Source organism: Papio anubis, chromosome 17 (genome assembly GCF_008728515.1).
Source record: "Papio anubis isolate 15944 chromosome 17, Panubis1.0, whole genome shotgun sequence".
Lineage (NCBI taxonomy): Eukaryota > Metazoa > Chordata > Mammalia > Primates > Cercopithecidae > Papio > Papio anubis.
Genome location: NC_044992.1, coordinates 68,859,985 through 68,879,616, shown reverse-complemented (window position 1 = coordinate 68,879,616; position 19,632 = coordinate 68,859,985). Strand labels below are relative to the sequence as shown.

General features: G+C 54.2%; 1 protein-coding gene across 3 annotated transcripts in view; it reads right to left on the bottom strand.

Moving 5' to 3' along the window:
- SEPTIN9 (septin 9) overlaps window positions 1-19,632 on the bottom strand; it is a 211,500-nt gene that overhangs the window by 175,191 nt on the left and 16,677 nt on the right. For 2 of the 3 annotated variants that reach the window (XM_003913501.3, XM_021928040.2), the window contains exon 2: window positions 10,399-10,455. In XM_003913501.3, coding sequence (XP_003913550.1) covers window positions 10,399-10,455 — 57 coding nt within the window. Of the gene's footprint in view, window positions 1-10,398; window positions 10,456-10,542; window positions 10,601-19,632 lie in introns of those variants that run through there. The other variant, XM_031657809.1, reaches the window with a different exon arrangement.

The window sequence follows — 19,632 nt, the reverse complement described above, 5'->3', positions numbered from 1 at the left end:
GGTTTCACCATGTTGGCCAGGCTGGTCTTGAACTCCTGACCTCGTGATCCGCCAGCCTTGGCCTCCCAAAGTGTTGGGATTACAGGCGTAAGCCACCACACCTGGCCTTTATTTTTTTATTTTTTGAGACAGAGTTTCACTCTGGGATTACAGGTATGAGCCACCGCACCCGGCCACAAGCACACTGTACTTATTGTGCAGTTTATTTCTATTATTATTACACTGAAATAATTATACAATTCACCATAATATAGAATCAGAGGGAGCCTGAGCTTGTTTTCCTGCAACTAGACGGTCCCATCTGGTAGTGATGGGAGACGGTGACAGATCATCAGGCATTAGATTCTCGTAAGAAGCCCACAACCTAGATCCCTCACATGCACAGTTCACAATACGGTTCACGCTCCTATAAGAATCTAACACCATGGCTGATCAGACAGGAGGCAGAGCGTGGGCAGTAATGCAAGCAATGGGGAGTGACTGTAAATACGGATGAAGCTTCGTTCACTTGCCAGGCACTCGCCTCCTGCTGTGCAGGCCAGTTCCTAATAGGACACACACAGGGGTGGGAACCCCTGCCCTAGAACCTCCAGAGGGCTATGCCCAGTGGACACCCTGATTTCAGCCTGGTGACCCTGATCTCGGACGTGTGGCCTGCAGAGCTGTGAGAGGATGGCTGGGCGTTGTTGCAACCCAGCCAGCTTGTGGCCACTCGTTACAGCAGCTGTGGGAAACTGATGTAGCAGCACAGACAGTGCCAGGGCTCAGCTCACTGGAGCTGCTCTCTGTTATTCTATTTCTTCCTAAAACATTGTATTAAGCCAACCACTAATAACCACTGACTCCGATAGGCAGGAATCGCGGAGGTTTCTTGGTTTGTTTCTTTAATCCCTTTTCCAATTTTGAAATAATATTTCTTGTTGGTTTTTCTGATTATAAATGTAATATCTTTCGTTGTATTGAGTTTAGCAACAAGAGAAAAAGTATAAAGCAGAAACCCCAGTTGGGCAAGGTGGCACGTGCCTGTAATCTCAGCACTTTGGGAGGCTGAGGCGGAAGGATTGCTTGAAGCCAGGAGTCCGAGGCTGCAGTGAGCTATGATCGCGCTACTGCAACCCAGGCTGGGTGAAAAGAGTGAGACTCTGTCTCAAAAAAAAAAAAAAAGAGGAAGAACACCCATTAACCTCACTCAAGACTCTCCATGCAAACTCCCGCTGTGGGGCAGGGAAGCCCAGGAAGGCCCCACCAGGCTCTGACCCAGCCAGGCGGGCGGTGGGAACTTGGGAACAGCCCCGAGTGAGGGGCCGGACTGTGACGAGTGCATTCACCCGGCCACCTCCCACACGCTGTGCACACTATGGGTTTGACGGCCAGGGCTGGAGCGCTTGCTGAGCACAGCCTTGACCCTCAGTTTCACCCAGCATGGTTTGGCTTGAGGTCCATCTCCCCTCCGTGCCTGAAAATCCAAACATTTTGGCCCAGGCAGGGGATCACTTGAAATGGAAAACCTGGCAGCACCGATTGGCTCTGAAGAGGCAGGAGTTAGTCATGAGCCGGCTGGGAGGCGAGTGCAGAGGTGGTGGGGTAAGGCCAGCCGAGGGTGGGGGAGGCGACGGGCCAACCTCTCACTGCCCACGGTGTCTCAGCCTCCGTGTAAGCACCAAGGGGGCACCTCACCAGGCCAGCGCAGACCCAAGCCCCTGCGGCGGATCCCCCGTGGTCCCTCCCTCCAGAGGGACACTGAAGTGGTTTCTGGTCCTGTCGTGGATTCAGAGGCACAGTTGCATACTAAACGCACTGAGTAATCCTGCAGTGAGGGAGCCGGGCTTGGTTTAACCCACCTTTTCCCAAACTGGACCAAAGGTTGCTCTCCCGGGAAGGAAGGGCCCCCAGGGCCACGGCTTTGGGAAACTCTAGTTGTGCCAGCCTGTGAGCCCAGCTCCCAGTCACCCCAGCCTGCCTACACCCTGGAGTGGGCACTGTTACCCAAAAGCCCCTTCCAGACAGTTCTCAGGGCAGCATCTCTGTCCTTCACCCCCCATAGACCCCTGGCCACTTTTTTGTGACATCAGCATCATTGGTTCACAGCTCCTCTTAATTGCAAAGTAGGGCTCGGCGGGCACAGTGGGGCCTGGCAGGGCGGGAAGGAATAGCGAAGGCCACTTTGTCTCCAATGGCACTGGCTGGGCTCCGGAAAGGCCAGAACCCACAGAAAGGAAGGAAGTGTCACACTCAACCTGCTTTGCCTCAGCCTGGGGGCATCTTGTAGAAAGAAGTTAGGTGGTTGTTCTTCACCCTCTGGCTTGGCCTAGGAACTGCTTCTTTTTCAAGATGCTATCAAATGCCTCCTCCATTAGGAAGCCTTCCCTGGTTGCCTCCTCCATTCCTGTCTTGCCCCAGAACATGGCCCAGCCCTCACAGACAATCCTGACATCAGAGCCTTCTTAGTAGAGATTTTTCTTCTCCATGGAAATTCATGCTCCAAACCGAATATGTGTGCAGACTGAGCCCCTGTTCCCACGTGAAACAAAAGTGAAAGGTACGGGTCACCTTCTCACAACAATCTGGGCTCCACCGGGGCCCAGTAGGAGACGGGTCCAGTTCAGCTGCCCCAGGCGCACCATCCCGGGCACTAGTGCCTCAGCTCCCCTCCACGAAGCACAGCTTCATCCCCTGGTACCCAGAGGGGAGGGGACACATACCAGGCATTCCCCAGGGTGGCCCGTGATCCCTACACCAGGCCAGGAGGACCTGGGGCTGGTCCAGCCATGCAGGAAAGGAGCAGGCGGTCCAGGAGACGCTGATGTAGGCAGCAGGGGCCTTCGGGAAAGAGGCTTCGTAGGATCGGCCCCACCTTGCTCCAGGCGCACACACTGGGGAAGGGTCCTGCGCGGAGGTGGAGACAAGGCATCTCAGGCTGAAAGGATGCTTTCTGACGCTCCGGGGTCGGATTTGTTGCCATCTTCCATGTCCCCTCACCTAACACAAATTCCAGTAAATCCTCCATGCCGAGTACCAAGCTATAGAGGATGCACAACCTCTCGCTTTAAAAAGTGACTTTTCCTGCTAGGAGTGGTGGCTCACACCTGTAATTCCAGCACTTTGGGAGGCCAAAGTGGGAGGATCACTTGAGGCCAAGAGTTCAAGACCAGCCTGGGCAACATAGAGAAATCCCATCTCTACAAAAAAAGAGTCCAGGCACAGTGGCTCACACCTGTAATTCCAGCTACTTGGGAGGCTGAGGCAGGAGAATCACTTGAACCCAGGAGGCAGAGGCTGCAGTGAGCCGAGATCATGCCACTGCCCTCCAGCCTGGGCAACAGAGCGAGACTGTCTCAAAAAAAAATTTTTTTTTTTGAAGGCCCCTTCTTCCTCCCTTTGCCCAGGTTGGAAGGCAGCGATGTAATCACAATTCACTGTAGCCTCAGCTTCCAGAGTAGCTGGAACTACAGGGGTGCACCACCACGCCCAGCTAACTTTTTGTATTTTTAGTCGAGACAAGGTCTCGCCATGTTGCCCAGGTCTGGAGCACCTGAGCTCAAGTGATCCTCCCACCTCGGCTCCAAAAGTACTGGGATTACAGGCATGGGTCACCATGCCTAGTCTGAAGACATTTCTTTTAAGAATTAGGCAGGCATGGTGGCTCACAACTGTAGTCCCAGCTACTTAGGAGGCTAAGGTGGGAGGATCCCTTCAGCCCGGCAGGTCGAGGCTGCAGTGAGCTATGACTGTGCCACAGCACTCCAGCCTGGGGGACAGAGAAAGACCCTGCCTAAAAAGAAAAAAGAAAAAAAAAAAAGACTTTTCCATTCATTTCCTGCTCATCCTCAGACAACCACTGAAGTTCGCTTCCCTGAATTAAAAGTGAAGGAGCTCCGTCCCGGACTCCCTCCTGCTGGCCCTGCTACTGTACCTGCCAGCAGAGCCGGCCAAGACCCTCCAGGCTGGCCCCAGCCTGGCCCGCCTACAGCCTCCCAAGCAAGACGGATTCCCGGGCTGAGGCCAGCTGCATTCCTCTCCGGAATCTTTCTCCACTTTTTATTGTGCCTCGAGCTTTGGCTGTTCCTAAATAAATACAATCCAGCTATCTCTGCCCTTGGGGCCGCTGCAGGGTTTACTGGTGCAAACCGCCTGGGCAGGCCTGTTGCTTTAGGAGTCCTTCCAGGTCAGCGTGGAAGGAAACCAAGACAACGGGGAGAAGCAGCCCGGCCGGGCCCAGTTCCACTCTCACAGCCTCGTGCTCAGCCATCCGTCCGGGCTGTAGCCTGACAGGAGCCAGAGCTGGCGCTCCATTCCTAGAGGGGGCCCCCGATTGCCTGTGCAGAGTGAGGGAGGTCTAGGGGTGCAGAGCCCAAGGGCCCTTGCAGAGTTTGCCCCAGGCCCCCTGAGTTTAAGCTTCTCTGCAGCCAACAGAAAATTCCCCCAAGAGCGGGTGTCTTTCATCCTGCCTGCTCAGTAGGTGCCCAGCAACCGTTCGTTGGATAAACAATGAATTTGCAGATCCAACGTGAAGATGATCTAAACCGCCCATAGAACTTTCCGCAATGATGTCAATGTTCTATATCTGCTGTGGTCAATATGGCAGCCACATGTGGCAGTGAACGCTTTCAGTGTGGAAGGGCTACCGAGGAAGGCACAGAGTTTCGCATTTATGTTAAATAATTTAAACTTAAATAGTCACAAATGCCTAGTGCCTTGCCCTGTTACACAGACCCTTTTTGTCACCTTCTTCTCCTCCCTGGAGACACTGCATTTGCCATCAATTTCTTACCCAGGAGGCAAACAGAGAAAAGCTACTCTTTAGCCAATGCAAAAGAAGGCCCATATTTGCATTTTAAGCTAGTTTTTTGGCCAATTCTCCCAAGCATCTCCTATCAAGGTCAGTCCAGCAATATTTCCCGACTGCCTGCCACACACCAGGAGAGCATCCCGCCCCAGCTCTGGTCTGAGGCCATGGAGGACACAGAAATAACCAAGGCCAAGCTGATAGAAGGGGTATGGCAAGATGGCCCAAAGTCACCCTGAGCCAGCTGGATCCAGGAGCACGGAAGCCCTGCTTTCCAGAGGACAAGTGGCAACCCATCCAGAGAGGTCCGAGCACTCAGAGCCAGGAGCGCAGAAGCAGCAGGGGGCTCCAGGCTGGAAAGCAGTGTCAGGGTCAGGCTGGGCGGCAGCAGAAATCCACACTCGAGGCTTGGGGGCAGAAACTAAGGGCTCTGTAAGTAAGAAGACCAGGCCCAGGTCTATTGTAAATGATCGGGTGGAGGGATCCTATCACCGGGTCCCCAGCACAGAGGAGGGAAGCAGTAATCGTCCTCTAAATGTTGGCTGTGGATAGGAAGGAGCCACAGCAGGTCAGGGGTGGGGAGGACGGCACCCGCTGGTCCAAGGAGGGATGACAGAGGCCCAACCAAGACATGACTATGACCAGAGCAGCCTGTCCAAGGGCCAGTATGTGGAGTGTGAGTTGATGAGATCTTGGCAACCTGTTGACCTGGGGGTGCTGGAGAGGCAGAGGTCAAGATCAACTCTGAGATTTCCTGCTTGTGAACCTGGGTGGGTGGCAAGGCTGACATCAGAGAAACAGAGGAAGAGCGGGTAGCTATGGGTAAGAAAGGAAGCAACGAGCTAGGAGTGCCACAGGAGCCCAGGGGCAAGGTCCTCGGGCAGCCAAGATGCTGGTGGTCTCTTCCACAGCCAGCTCCCTCCACGTGGCACACTTTTGTCTGCACAGCTGGGCATGGGGGACCTGTTTGTCCGACACACTTTGAGCAGCTACTCTGTGCACCAAGGCAATGTGGCACGGTACCCTGGGGAAGTAGGGAGGAGGCACTGCCCAGGCCCCACCCCTCTGGCATTTTCTGTCTCCTGGTGATGGTGGCAGTTAAATAAGTGACAGCCAATTGTCAGGAGAGTTGGGCTCTGATTCACCGGGTGGGGCCGGGCACTCCTTCCGGAAGAGGCGTGGGAACTGGCGTAGGATGAAGGGAGGGAGCGAGCACCAGCCCAGGCCCCGCTCCTGCAGGGCCCTTTTCACACCTCCTTGTGCAGGCGTCCACTGTGAGGGCAGAGACACCTACAGTGCTTGAGGGAGACTTCCTGTGGGCGGGGGTGGCCCATCCACAGCAGCCAGGTAGGGAAGCGCATCAGTGTCCGGTGGCTGCCATAATGGACCACAGCTGTGGGGCATGAAAAACTGGAAGCGGGTTCTCTCCCGGTGCTGGAGGCCAGAGGTCCAAAATCAAGGTGTCAGCAAGGCCACACTCCTAGGAAGGCCCTGAGGCGGGGTGAGGGGTCCTTCCTTGCCTCTTCCCAGGCGCTTTCTGGCCTGGGGCTGCATCACTGCACCATCCACTGCTGCCTTCACGTGGCTCTTACCGGTGCGTCTGTGGCCTCTCTGCTTCTTTTAAGGACATCAGTCGTTGGATTTGGGGTCCATCCTGATCCAGAATGACCTCATCTCAAGATCCTTAACTACTTACATCTGCAAAGACCCCATTTCCAACTCCCAGGTCACATTCTGAGGTTTTTGGTGGACATGAGTTTGTGGGGGACACGGTTCAACCCAGGACAGAAGGGATGACGGGGGCACTGGGGACGAGGCCACACACCCCAGAGGCATTGGAAGATGGAAGAGCAGGACCCAGAGACATGGGATGTCAGGCAGAGGAGATGGCTCCAGGGATCCCAGCCGGGGACTGAGGGCCAGAGGGAAGGAAGCTCGGGCACCACTGAGATGAAATGCTCCGTGCACCGTGGGAACCAGGGCAAAAGTCAGCTGGACGCTCAGTCAGGGAGGCGGCTGCCCAGAGAGGCTGACTGAGGCACAGAAAATGGGCGAATATGGGAGAGCCTACCAGAAGGCCACTCGGAAGGGCGCAGTGGTAACATCTAGAAGGGCTGAGGAGCGCGTCCCCACAGCCCAACCGATCCACCTGGGGAAACACACGTTCCCGGCAGCGCTAATAACAGAGAAGACCTTCGGTGATGTCACCAGTGGGCCACGGGACTGGCAAACTCTGCCTCCCCACACGGAGGAACACTCGCTAGCTGCCAAAATAAATGAACCAAGGCTAAGTGGATCTACACGGATAAATCTCCACGCCATCACGTTGTGGGCACAAGCAGGGCAGCCACTGACTCCAGTCAGGCACCGAGGACACGATGCTGATGACGGCATTCAAGAGGAGAGAGACCTAGGCTGTTCAGACACACGATGCTGACAACCATATTCAAGAGGAGACCAGGCTCACCCCTATAATCCCAGCCCTTTGGGAGGCCGAGGCAGGTGGATCACCTGAGGTCAGGAGTTTGAAACCAGCCTGACCAACACGATGAAACCCTGTGTCTACTAAAAATACAAAAAAATTAGCCAGGCATGGTGGCGGGTGCCTGTAATCCCAGCTACTGGGGAGGTTGAGGCAGAAGAATTGCTTGAACCCAGGAGGCAGAGGTTGCGGTGAGCCGAGATGGCGCCACTGCACTCCAGTCTGGGCGACAGAATGAGACTCTATCTCAGAAAAAAAAAAAAAAAGAGGAGACCTAGGCTCCTCAGACACACCACTGCCCAGCACAGACATGCCTGCCCAATCCAGGGGTGAGCACTGCAGCGGGAGCAGGGCTGGGATGGAGAGGGTCACCCAGGACTGGGCTACACCTGCAATGTCTCACTTCTTAAGCGGGACGGTGAGTACACAGGTGTTTTGTTATCTTATTCTTTACTTTTTTTTTTTTTTTTTTGGTAGCTCTAACAATTCCATTTTTAAAAAAAAAAAAAAAAAAGGAGACAAAGTGTGTGAGCTGACCAAAGGGTTGATCATGGTGTCATTTAAGCTCTTGCCAGAAATGTCATCCCTGGCCCAGTCCCAAACACAGCCTCGAGAAGAGCCTTTGTCCTTCTGGGGAGGGCAAGAGTCCCAGACATAGGAGACTGGCCAGATGTGGATCTACAGAGAAGTTGGGCTGGGAGGACGGGATGGCAGACAGTCATCTGGGGAGTGTCAAATGGGGAGGCCTGAGATGCTGGGATGTCTAGAAATGAACTCCTGCGTGGACCAGGGTCTCAGCAGCAGGGAGGCAGTGAGAAAGACAGAAGCCAAGAAGATGAGGAAAGGGTGTCTCAGGCCAGAGCCCACAGAGGCCCACAGAGGGAGGACCCCGTGTGTCAGCAGGCAGTCCCACGCAAACCCAGATCACCAGCTTGCAGCTTTGGGCTTCAGCAAATTATGCCTTAGGCTTCCAAGCTGAGCTGTGATCGCGGCTGCCAAGTGCTGACGGCACAGAACCAGCCGGTGTAAGCAGAGGGAAGCAACCACCGGGGGAGGCTGTGTCCACGCAGCCCAGGGTGCCAGGCTCCCAAGATGCAACCCCCACAAGCCCCGGGGGACCCTCCCCACCCATTCCACCAGAAGCTGGCCAATGAGAGGGAGGGAGATGGAGAGGCAGATCAGATGCGGAACCTGAGAAAAGCTCCCCAGAAACACAGCAGTGGCTGGGCTGTCCAGTGGCTAGTGCCCAACATGACTGCAATAGGCGGGGCCCCTCTTAACCACGGCACTGAATCATGCAGCTGCCCAGGGGCCTCCAGCCAGAGTGTCACCCCGCTCTCCCCACATACAGTCCCATCCTGTACTGCAAGGCACCTCACATGCACTCATGTGGACACAGCAGCCCGCATAGCCACACAAGGTCCCACATCACCCACATGTACACGCCATCCCCTCCACTCCCACATCCTGTAAAAAGCCACCCTCTCACCTCGCCAGGCCTGGGGGTGCACAGTCTACCCTCTCCCCCTCCAGGCCTGGGGGTGCACAGTCCACAGGCGCTGCATCCACCTCTGGAGGGCGGACTTAGGAGGGGGTCTGTGCTGTCCCCACAGAAGCCAACTCAGGATCAGAAGCAGGCTTTGGGTATAGAATTATGGGGTCTCAGGTAGCCGATGTGGTCTGGAACTGTTCCGTTTCATAGCCACTAGCCACATGTAGTTATAAGTGGAAATCCATTTAAAATAAATCAATAATTCTATGCAAGTAAATGAGTGAATAAAATAAACTTAAACATTTATACTTCGAGTGTGCAGTAGACCCAGGTGGTCAAGCAACTACCCTACAGGATGGCGGGGTGGGGATATACAGAACAGACCCACCATCACAGAAGGTTCTATTAGACGGGGCTGGTCTAGAGCATGGAGGTGGGGGCTGCAGATGGGCACATGCCTTGCCCCCGTGAGTGCCTTGTCCTGGCAGGACGGCTGTCTCACCTGGTTCTGAAGGCAGCCCTGGCCCACAGGTGCTCTATTTGTGTGGATTTGACTCCGGGTCCGTGTCCTTCGGTAACTTTGTCTCCTCTAGAATGGCTAATTCATGAAGGCACAGTCCCTGCCTGTCTGCCACTATGATGGCAGCCAGGGGTCTGGCACCCAGTTGGCCCCCAGCACATATGCACAGATGACCACGCCATCTCTGCCCTTCTCGGAGGTCCTCATCTCCTAGGGGAGGTAAGTTCATTAATTGCTGTGACCCATCATCCTCTCCAAATAGAAAAGCCACTAGATGGGCACCTGTCCCAGCCTGGCCGCTGCAAGTGACAGCCAAGAACCACGTAGGCTCCTGGGAACAGAGGCACTTATGGCCACACCAGGGTCAGGCAGGGGAGATCGAGGACACCCAGTGGGGAGAAGATGACACACAGACTCAGTCCTGGGGGGCAAGGGCTGGAGGCAGAGCCCTGACCTCTCTGTCCCACTACCCTGCCCAGGCTGTACCCGGTGGTTGGTAGAGTCCCTCCAAGCCTATGAGCTGTAACTCCTGTCCTGGATGGCCAGCCCCAGAGCTCTGATGGGTGCGTCTGTTTCCCCTCCCTACTGGTGAGTGTGGAAAATTTCCAAACACATGGAAAAAGCAGAAATAGCACAGTGACCACTGCCAGAGGCCCACTTATTTCCTCCTAGATAACACAGCCGTATCTGCTCTATCCTGGAGCGTCTTCCACCCTGCAGGGTTGCAGGGAGCCCATGGATACTGAACCAGCACCGAGAGTCCCACAGCCAAAGCCACCTGTCCATGGCGCGCCTGTGCCCTCAGCACCTCAAACCAAACCATCCAGCCTATCTATCTCCTGTTCTCTCTTCTGTCCCGCACACACGGGCCTGCTCCCTGAGCCTGGGAGTTGCTGACTCTGCCCCCACAAGGATCATCTCCAGCAGGCCAGCGTCGACAGGCCCAGAAGCCACCTGAGTCCAAAGCTGTCAAAGACAGCGTCTCCCTGGGAAACGGGCAAGTGGCCCCACTCATCCAAGGAGGCCAGGTGGGGAGGCAGGTCCTGGACCAGAAGAACGAAGGGGCCGCAACACAAACACGCCCGTGAGCTGGGGCCTGGGTGGAGCGAGCCACCTACCTGGGCCACTGGGGTCACCAAGCCTCCGGAGCCGGCCACTGGAGGTCCGCGTGCCTCCTAAAGACAGAGACAAAGGGCAAAGGTCACACAAGGCCACTGGCGCTCTCCCTCTGGGCGGATGGTTAACACCGGGAGTGTCCTCACCTCTGCTCCTGCTGTAAGTTCCAGAACCAGAAATGGGGCCCATTTGGGGGCAGAGGCCCTACTCCCCCAGGTAACCCTGGACCCTGGAGGGATGACAGCCACTGCTGTCTGGCTGATGGCAGGGCTCTGGGCCAAACCCTCACACACATCCTCCCCCAAGCCGCGCTGCTTCCGTTTTGCAGATAAGGAAGCTGGGTCTCCAGAGTGTCACTTGTCCGTGGCCACACAGTGAATGACAGTTGCACACAGGTGAGCCCACGTCCATCAGACTCCAAACTGGGCTGCGCCCAAGTGTGTCTCTGCTGGACGGAGTCTCCTCCTTCCTCCATGTCCACCCGTCTTATGAACCGGGGTTTCCCTACACCAGAGTCTACGACTCACGGGCAGTCCTGATCCAGCTCCCTTCACTCCCAGGGCTGGGTGCAGCTGGGCTGGATTTGGGGATGGAGTGGGACAGCCTGTTTTTTCCTTTTGCCCCAGGAGGGAACAAAAACGGAACCTCAGATTAATGCTGCCTCCCGCGGCACGCGCTCCCTCTGCCCACACACAGGCCTTGGCCTGGGGCTGCTCGTTGGAGAGGCTTATGGCAGGCGAGTCCTAACTCGAGGAGATTTGCCAAGGTGCTAAGCCGAGCAAACCCGAAAGGCTGCCAGGAGGAGCGGCCCTGGGAGCACAGGCAGCCGCTCTATTGCTGCAGAGCACGGCGCTCTGGGGATGTCCCCTGGGCAATGCCGTAGAGCCACCCTTCAGAGAGCTTCAGGGACACACCACCAGCCCAGACCCACCAACAGTGAGATAAGGGATCAGGCAGACCCAGAGACCTCCCTGCATCTGATCACCATGCTGGCTGCTGGTCAAAGATGCCAGTTCCTCCCTGGAACCCGCCAGAGAGGCTCTTACAGCATCCACCCATCCATCCACCCACCCATGCATCCACCTACCCACCTACCCACCCATCCATTGATCTACCCATCCATCCACCCATCCACCCACCCATCTACCCCATCCACCCATGCATCCCATGCACTGTCCATTCCATTCCATTCCATTCCATCCATCCATTCCACCATCCATTCCATTCCACCATCCATTCCATTCCATCCATTCCATCCATCCATTCCATCCACCATCCATTCCACCCATTCCAGCCATCCATTCCACCGTTCCATCCATTCCACCCATCCATTCATCTTCCACCCATTCATCCACCCATCCGTTCCACCCGCCGTCCATCCCGTCCGTTCCTTCCACCCCTCCATTCCATCCACCATCCTTCCACCTACCCCGGTCCACTATCCATTCACCCATCCACCTAATCCACCCATCCACCCATCATCCATCTACCCATCATCCATTCATCCATCCATTCATCCATCCACCCATCCATCCACCCACCCACCCTTCCTTCCATGCATTCCACAACCCCACTCCTAAACTGTGACCAGATGGAAATGGGTGCAGCCAGCTTGTTTCTAAAGGTTCAGAGCTGAGGCAGAGTGACCTGCGCACCTGGCCTTCGTGTCCAGCTGCCCAGGCTTGTATCCATGTTCCATAACTACAGGACACCAGACTCAGCAGCTGGCAGCAGAATGGGCACAGTGGGTCCTTCATGGAACTGGTATCAACTGGGTACCCGTCTCTACTAAGTCTGAGCCTCTCTGGTGCTGGGGGGAACCCCGAGATGGGCCCCAATTTTAGCTGAACCCATCCTCCAGGGAAAGCAACACCATGAGAAACGCGTGTGGCACAAGGCTCCAAAGAGGGAGTGGGTCCTGATGCCTGGAGTAACCAGGGAGGTTTCACGGAGGTGAGGAGGACCAAGCTGAGCCTTGAAGGAACAGCCAGAGGACGCTGAGCAGGGACACCCACTTCTGCTTGCGAGGGTCTGACAGCAGGCTGTGAGCTGTACCTTAGCTCCAATTCACTGAACCCACAACCCCAGCAGGCAGGTGCTCCTGCCCCATTTCACAGAGGAGGAAGCGAGGCTCAGGACTGGGCAAACTGCCCAAGGTCGCACAGCTGAGGAATTCACCTCCAGCACCCCCAGCCTGCCCCAGCCATGTCCGTGACCTCACCCAGCATCCTCCTCTTGGTGCCAGCTCACTCTGCTCACTGCTAAGCAACAAAAACCCCACCAGGAAAACCCAGGAGTTCCCGGCCAGTCCCTCCAGACAGAAAGGCAGACCTTGGCGCAGATCTCCAGGAGGCGGGGATGGAGGGGCCAGCGTCTGCCTCCCAGAAATGACAGCCCCCTTAAGACCAGGAGAGACGGCCCAGAGAGCGGCTCTGGTGGGCTGCCTGGGACCAGGACAGGAGAGAGGGGAGGAGGATGAACCTGCTCCCAAGGCTGCTGAGTGGCACACAGTGAGCCTGGGCCCTCCAGCCCTAGCTGAGCTCACTTCCACGATGGCCATGAGCACACCTGACTGGAAGGCGCACTGCATATAATGCACATGGGGTCACTATCCTGTTCCACACATCCCCACGCGCACACCATCAGGGCACTACTGGGATGTTCTGCTGTCCGGGGCTGAGAGTGAACTAGAGCTCTTCCCATAAATCCAGCACACCTCACCATGGAAACAACGAGGGGGTAAGGAGCGGCCACCCAGCAGAGAACGGGACACACGTTCCTGGATCAAGTCACTTCTGGCTGAGACATCTCTGCAGGGGATGCCGGCGACAAAGGCTGCCCTGTCCTTTTCCCTGGGCCAGATGGACACCACCCCTGCCCTCTGCCCCCTGGCACCGGGCAAAAGTAAAATAGAAGAGGTTCCATCCAGGTGAAACTCCCCAGGGCATCTTATCCCTAGGAAACAGGCTGGCCCACTCTCTCCAAACCCAGCATGGGGGTGGAGAAACGGTGGGGAAAACAGCATCTGTCTCAGATTTCTTGGGTGGAGTTTTTGTTTTATTTACACTGTTTATTTTTCTGATTTCCCAAAACAGGCATCTTGTGCCTGGCAGCCCTTGGCACAGAGAAGACGCAAAGCAAACTTCGTTCATAAGAAGGGGACGAGCGCAGCCTGAGAGTCCCCTGCTCTTGAACAAATTGCCAGGCTCAGTGCAGCCGCCGTCACCACCACTGTTCCCAGGAAGAGACCTCTGGCCACAAGCAGCTCCAGTTCAGCTCCTTGGACCTAATTATTCAGGCCTGTGTCTGAGTCCAGCAAAGAGGTAGCTGGAAAAGTCTCCAAGACATCTAACGATTCCGTGGCTCCAGTTGAGAACTGAGTTATCTTTATGTGATTTTAAAATAAAACATACTCAGAAGGAGAGAACACAATTGAAATCTAGCTGTCTGGAGTCATTCCAAATGAAAGTTTTTGAGTTTGGGAGGCAAAGGAGGCAGGAAAGCCAGGAGTCAGATGATCAGAATTCGAATGCAGACCTCACCAGGCCCTTGCTGTGGGCCCTGGGAGATGACTTCCATGTCCTGAGTCTCAGCTTCCTTAGGGACAGAGGTGGTGCTTACTCATAGGTTATTCCGAGTAAATGAGGTCACATAGTGCAAGTACTTAGGACAGTGCCTGGCACAAAATTAAAACTCAATAAGTGATATTAGTAGTAGTAGTAGTACTTTTGAGATGGAGTCTTGCTCTGTCACCCAGGTTGGACTGCAGTGGCACGATCTCAGTTCACCACAACCTCCGCCTCCCAGGTTCAAGTGATTCTCCTGCCTCGGCCTCCCAAGTAGCTGAGATTACAGGCACCCACCACCACGCCCCGGCTAATTTTTGTATTTTCAGTAGAGACAGGGTTTCACCACGTTGGCCAGGCTGGTCTCGAACTGACCTCAGGTGATCCGCCTGCCTCAGCCTCCCAAAGTGTTGGGATTACAGGCGTGAACCACTGCACCTGGCTGTGATATTATTATTATATCAATATTACAATAGTTGGCCGGGCACGGTGACTCTCGCCTGTAATCCCAGCAATTTGGGAGGTCAATGTGGGCCGATCACCTGAGGTCAGAAGTTTGAGACCAGCCTGGCCAACATGGTGAAACCCCATCTCTACTAAAAATACAAAAATTAGCCGGGCATGGTGGCATGTGTCTGTAATCCCAGCTACTCAGGAGGCTGAGACAGGAGAGTCATTTGAACCCGGGAGGCGGAGGTTGCAGTGAGCCGAGATCACACCATTGCACTCCAGCCTGGGTGACAGAGCGAGACTCTGTCTCGAAAAATAATAATAATAAAGAAATTAAATAATTAAATAAAACACACTTTGACGAGGTATGGCAAAAGACAGTAGAAGGCAGGAGCCCGGGGATCCAACACAGGCCAGCGTTCCAAGCAGAAAGAAATGCAGCGCTCACAAGTCAGAGAGAAGGTGCTGAAGACAGGAGACGAGCGGGTTCCCTGGTCCTGGAGAGGAAAGGGTGAGCCTAGACAGGACGAGCAAACTTAGGGCGCCCCATGCAGCATGCAGCGTCTTCCTCGTGGAACCAGCTCAGGGCACCAACAGCACAGCCCCTTTCCAGCAGTGGAGACCAGATCAACTGCCCGGTGCCCTCCCTGCTCTTTTGCCCCAACTCCACCAAGTACAACCCCCTTTGGGCATAGCAGCTTTGCAGGGGTGGGGTCTGGTCCACATATCTAGGAGCCCAGAGGCTTCTCTCCCTTTATTTATTTATTTATTTATTAATTTATTTAGAGATGGAGTCTCGTTTTGTCGCCCAGGCTGGAGTGCAATGGCATCAACCTGGCTCACTGCAACCTCCGCCTCCCAGGTTCAAGTGATTCTCCTGCCTCAGCCTCCCGAGTAGCTGGGATTACAGGCATGCACCACCAAGCCTGGCTAATTTTTGTATTTTTAGTAGAGATGGGGTTTCACCACGTTGGCCAGGCTGGTCTCGAACTCCTGACCTTGTGATCCTCCCACCTTGGCCTCCCAAAGTGCTGGGATTACAGGCGTGAGCCACCACACCCAGCCAGGGGCTTCTCTTAATGGACTTTCCCCAATGCATATAATTTGGGGAACCTAGATATAAGAAATACATACAGCATGAAGGTCTTTTATTTGTTTGTTTATTTTCAGAGGTGGGGTCTCAGGTGGCCCAAGCTGGTCTCAAACTCCTGGTCTCAATCCTCCTGCCTTGGCCTCACGCTGAGATTACAGGCACGAACCACCACACCCAGCTATTTTTTCTTTTACCTGGGTTTTTATGCTAGAATCTGGTAAGTCACAAGGTGGAAACGGGCACTCAGAATCTGAGCAGACCCTATTTGATGTATCATTGTTGTTACTTTAATGATTGGAATGCACCAACCACACCGGCCTTCTCAAAGGCCATTTCAGATCCTTACAGACCCCACCTGTGATGTAAGACAGCCACTCCAAACCCCTCTGGGGCTCGAATAGACCAGACTTCTGAACCCCTGGGCAGAGCAGGGATGGGGCTGTCTCCGAGGAGGGTGACACCGCCACACCCCTGCTCTGCCCTTGTGCTGACAATGAATGAAGCCTGGACAGTCTCTCCTCTATCAAAAGTCACCATTCCCTCAAAAAGGAGCTTTTCAGGATGAGACATTATGAAAACTCACTTGTGTATAAACATCCATTTGCAATAATGACAGAAGTCATCTACGGAAAATAATCTATTCCTGGCCGGGCACAGTGGCTCACGCCTGTAACCCCAGCACTTTTTGAGAGGCCGAGGCAGGCAAATCATTTGAGTTCAGGAGATCAAGACCAGCCTGACCAACATGGTGAAACCCAGTCTTTAATGAAAATACAAAATTAGCCTGCATGCTTGTAATCCCAGCTACTCAGGAAGCTAAGGCAGGAGAAGCAATTGAGCCCGGGAGGTGGAGGTCTCAGTGAGCTGAGATCGTGCCATTGCATTCCAGCCTGGGCGACAGAGTGAAACTCTGTCTCAAAAAAAAAAAAAAAAAAAAAAAAATCTATTCCCAATATTTTTCTTGAAACTCCTGAGAGAGGCCAGGTGCAGTGGCTCATGCCTGTAACCTCAGCACTTTGGGAGGCTGAGGTGGGAGGATGGCTTGAGGCTAGGAGTTGGAGACCAGCCTGACCAACACAGTGAGACCCCATCTCTATTAAAAAACAATAAAAGTTTTAAAAGCTCCCAAGATAGCCCCTGGGGAAAGGTGGGTCATGGAGACTTTCATCCGGGTCACCCCTGCCTCCCCCGTTTGAGCCTGGGGTGGGGGCCGTTTGAGCCGGGGTTGGGGGCGTCCAGGATGCACAGGCTTCACTCCCTTTTTCTGAGGCTCAGTTTGCTCACAGGAGCTGTGAAGGGCTGGATCAAAGTCAAAGGTTTAAATTCCAGACTTATCTCCAGACTTAGTGGATAGCTAAAATAGTTAAGCTTATCTCCAGAGGAAGCTGAGATAAGGAGATAATGGCCACCTCCCTCTTCTCCTCCCCTCTGTCCTTGGCCTCTGCTACCTGGAGTTGTACCCTGAAGAGTTACACTGGGCACCAGGCCCTCCTGGCCTTGTCCTGACCCCTCCCCGGACATAGAACAACCTTTCCCCACCCTCAAGGCTGACACCTGGGGCTGTGGATTAAAGTCAATGTATTCATCCATGAGGTGAGCAATCCCCTTGCCTTGGGAACTTGCTCCTAAAGGAGAATAAACCATGTAGAAGGCATTGTTCTCAGTGGTGGCATGCGCCTGTAATCCCAGCTACTCAGGAAGCTGAGGCAGAAGAATCGCTAGAACCTAGGAGGTGGAGGCTGCAGTGAGCGAAGATCATGCCACTGCACTCCAACCTGGGTGACAAGAGCAAGACTCTGCCTCAAGAAAAAGAAAAAAAAAAAAAGAAAAAAAAGACAGCACTCTGCCTCAAGGTCAGGAGTCCCAGCCATCCTCCCTGTGAAGTGGAAGGGGCACCCGCCAGCTCCTGTGAGAAGGAAACAGTCCACCCAACTACAAAATGCCAAGCAGAGGAGGCAGCACGCTGGTTCTGGCGCGGTGCCCTGGGCCTCTGTTTGGGGTAGGAGGAAGGTTAGGGGGAGGGCCGAAAGCCAAAGGAGGCCCATGGAGGCGGCCCCTCTCTTGGTGACCGGCCCCTCTCTTGATGGCAAGCTGCCAGTAGTATCTGGCTCCCAGGTTGGGGAAGGTGAGATCAGCTCATGCCTGCCTAGGACCTTGCTCTGCCTGCACGGGCAGCAGGCGTCCACCTCGCCAGATGGCCCTGCTCATCACAGGGCATCAGTGCCAACCAAGGACCCACAGAGCCTCCCTGCCAAGGCTTACCAGTGGGTGTCAGGACTCTGGGTCTCACCCATATAGGGTTCTCATATAAAATACAGGATGCTCAGTTAAACCTGGATTTCAGATAAACAGTCAACAATTTTTTTTAAGAGATAAGGATCTTGCTGTGTCACCCAAGCTGGAGCTCAATGGCATGATCATGGCTCACTGTAACCTTGAACACTCCTGGACTCAAGCAATCCTCCAACCATAGACTCCCAAAGCACTGGGATTGTAGGCATGAGCTACTAAGGCCAGCAAACAGTGAATCATTTTTAGGCATAAGTATATCCCAAATGTGCTGTGGGATACGATTATACTAAAAATCTTTGTTTATCTGAAATTCAAACTGAATTCATTGTCGGGGGAGATAACAGAGTGATGAACTGACAGAGGAGCACAGAGATAGCTTTTGTAAATTCTTAGCTGACCAAAGCCTGCTCTTTAGCTCCCTTGGGCCTCCAGAGATGCACTAAGGGTGGAAGTGACCAGGAGGGAGATAAAAACACTGAAGTCGGCCGGGCGCGGTGGCTCACGCCTATAATCCCAGCACTTTGGGAGGCCGAGGCGGGCGGATCACAAGGTCAGGAGATCGAGACCATCCTGGCTAACACAGTGAAACCCCATCTCTACTAAAATACAAAAAGAAAATTAGCCGGGTGAGGTGGCGGGCGCCTGTAGTCCCAGCTACTCAGGAGGCTGAGGCGAAGAATGGCGTGAACCCGGGAGGCGGAGCTTGCAGTGAACCGAGATTGCGCCACTGCACTCTGGCCTGGGCGACAGAGTGAGACTCTGTCTCAAAAATAAATAAACAAATAAAAAATAAAAAAGAACACTGAAGTCTGAGTGTTAGCACTGAGCCGTGTGGCCTTGGACAGGCCTGCCCTTCTCTTGAGCCTCAGCTTCACATGCCACAACTGGCCAACAATAGCTACAAAGTGTCAGAAGCCAATGGCTGGGAGCCTCCTCCAGGAGGTAGGTATCATCAGGATGCAGAGAGAGTGAGGAGCTTTTAAAGCCAGCCTAGTCCAGGCACAGCAGCTCATGCCTGTAATGCTAGCACTTTGGGAGGCTGACGCAAGAGGATCACTTGAGCCCAGAAGTTCAAGGCTGCAGTGAGCTGCAATTGCACCACTGCACTCCAGCCTGAGTGACAGAGACTTTGTCTCCAAAATAAAATAAAATAAAACAAAATAAAATAATAAAGTCAGCCTGTGTATTGGATTGCATGTCATTCCAAAGCACCCAAAGTGAGAGAGGCCAGGAAGCAACGAGATGCAGAAAGGCAGGGGGAGGAGGTTGCAAGGCATCAGAGAAGACAGCTGACCCCCATCTCCACATACCCTTGGGGCATCCTGAGCCCCATTCACTCACCCAAGTGACAATCTCCGCACTAACAAGGTTGAGCCGCAGCTCATCACTGCAACTGAGCTCCCTGCAGCAGCTGTGGTGGGGAAGGCTCCCAAGGAGGCCTGAGTAACCCAGAAACATCCACAGCACACTCCCCAGTCCCCTTAGAGGTTTCTGCTGAGATGAAAGTGCCCTGGCCCCTGGCTAAAGAGTCCAGTCCACTGGGCAGCTGTAGCTCTTACTACATTGACCTGGCTGTCAGGCTCTTATGAACTTAGTGAGGGGAGATGGGTTCCCCAGGGAAGCTTGCTGACACCCTCACGTTGCTGTAAACGCAAAGCCTGGTGACTCCATTATTCCTAGTAATTATAATGTAGTAATAACAAGAGCAGCCATGCTCACCGCCGACTGAAGGCATATGATGAGCCAGACACTGTGCTGGCAAGTGTGACTTTTGGAGGTAACACATTCTCCTTTAAGGAGGAAATGACTGAGCTTTGGAGGAAGGGTCCTCCATC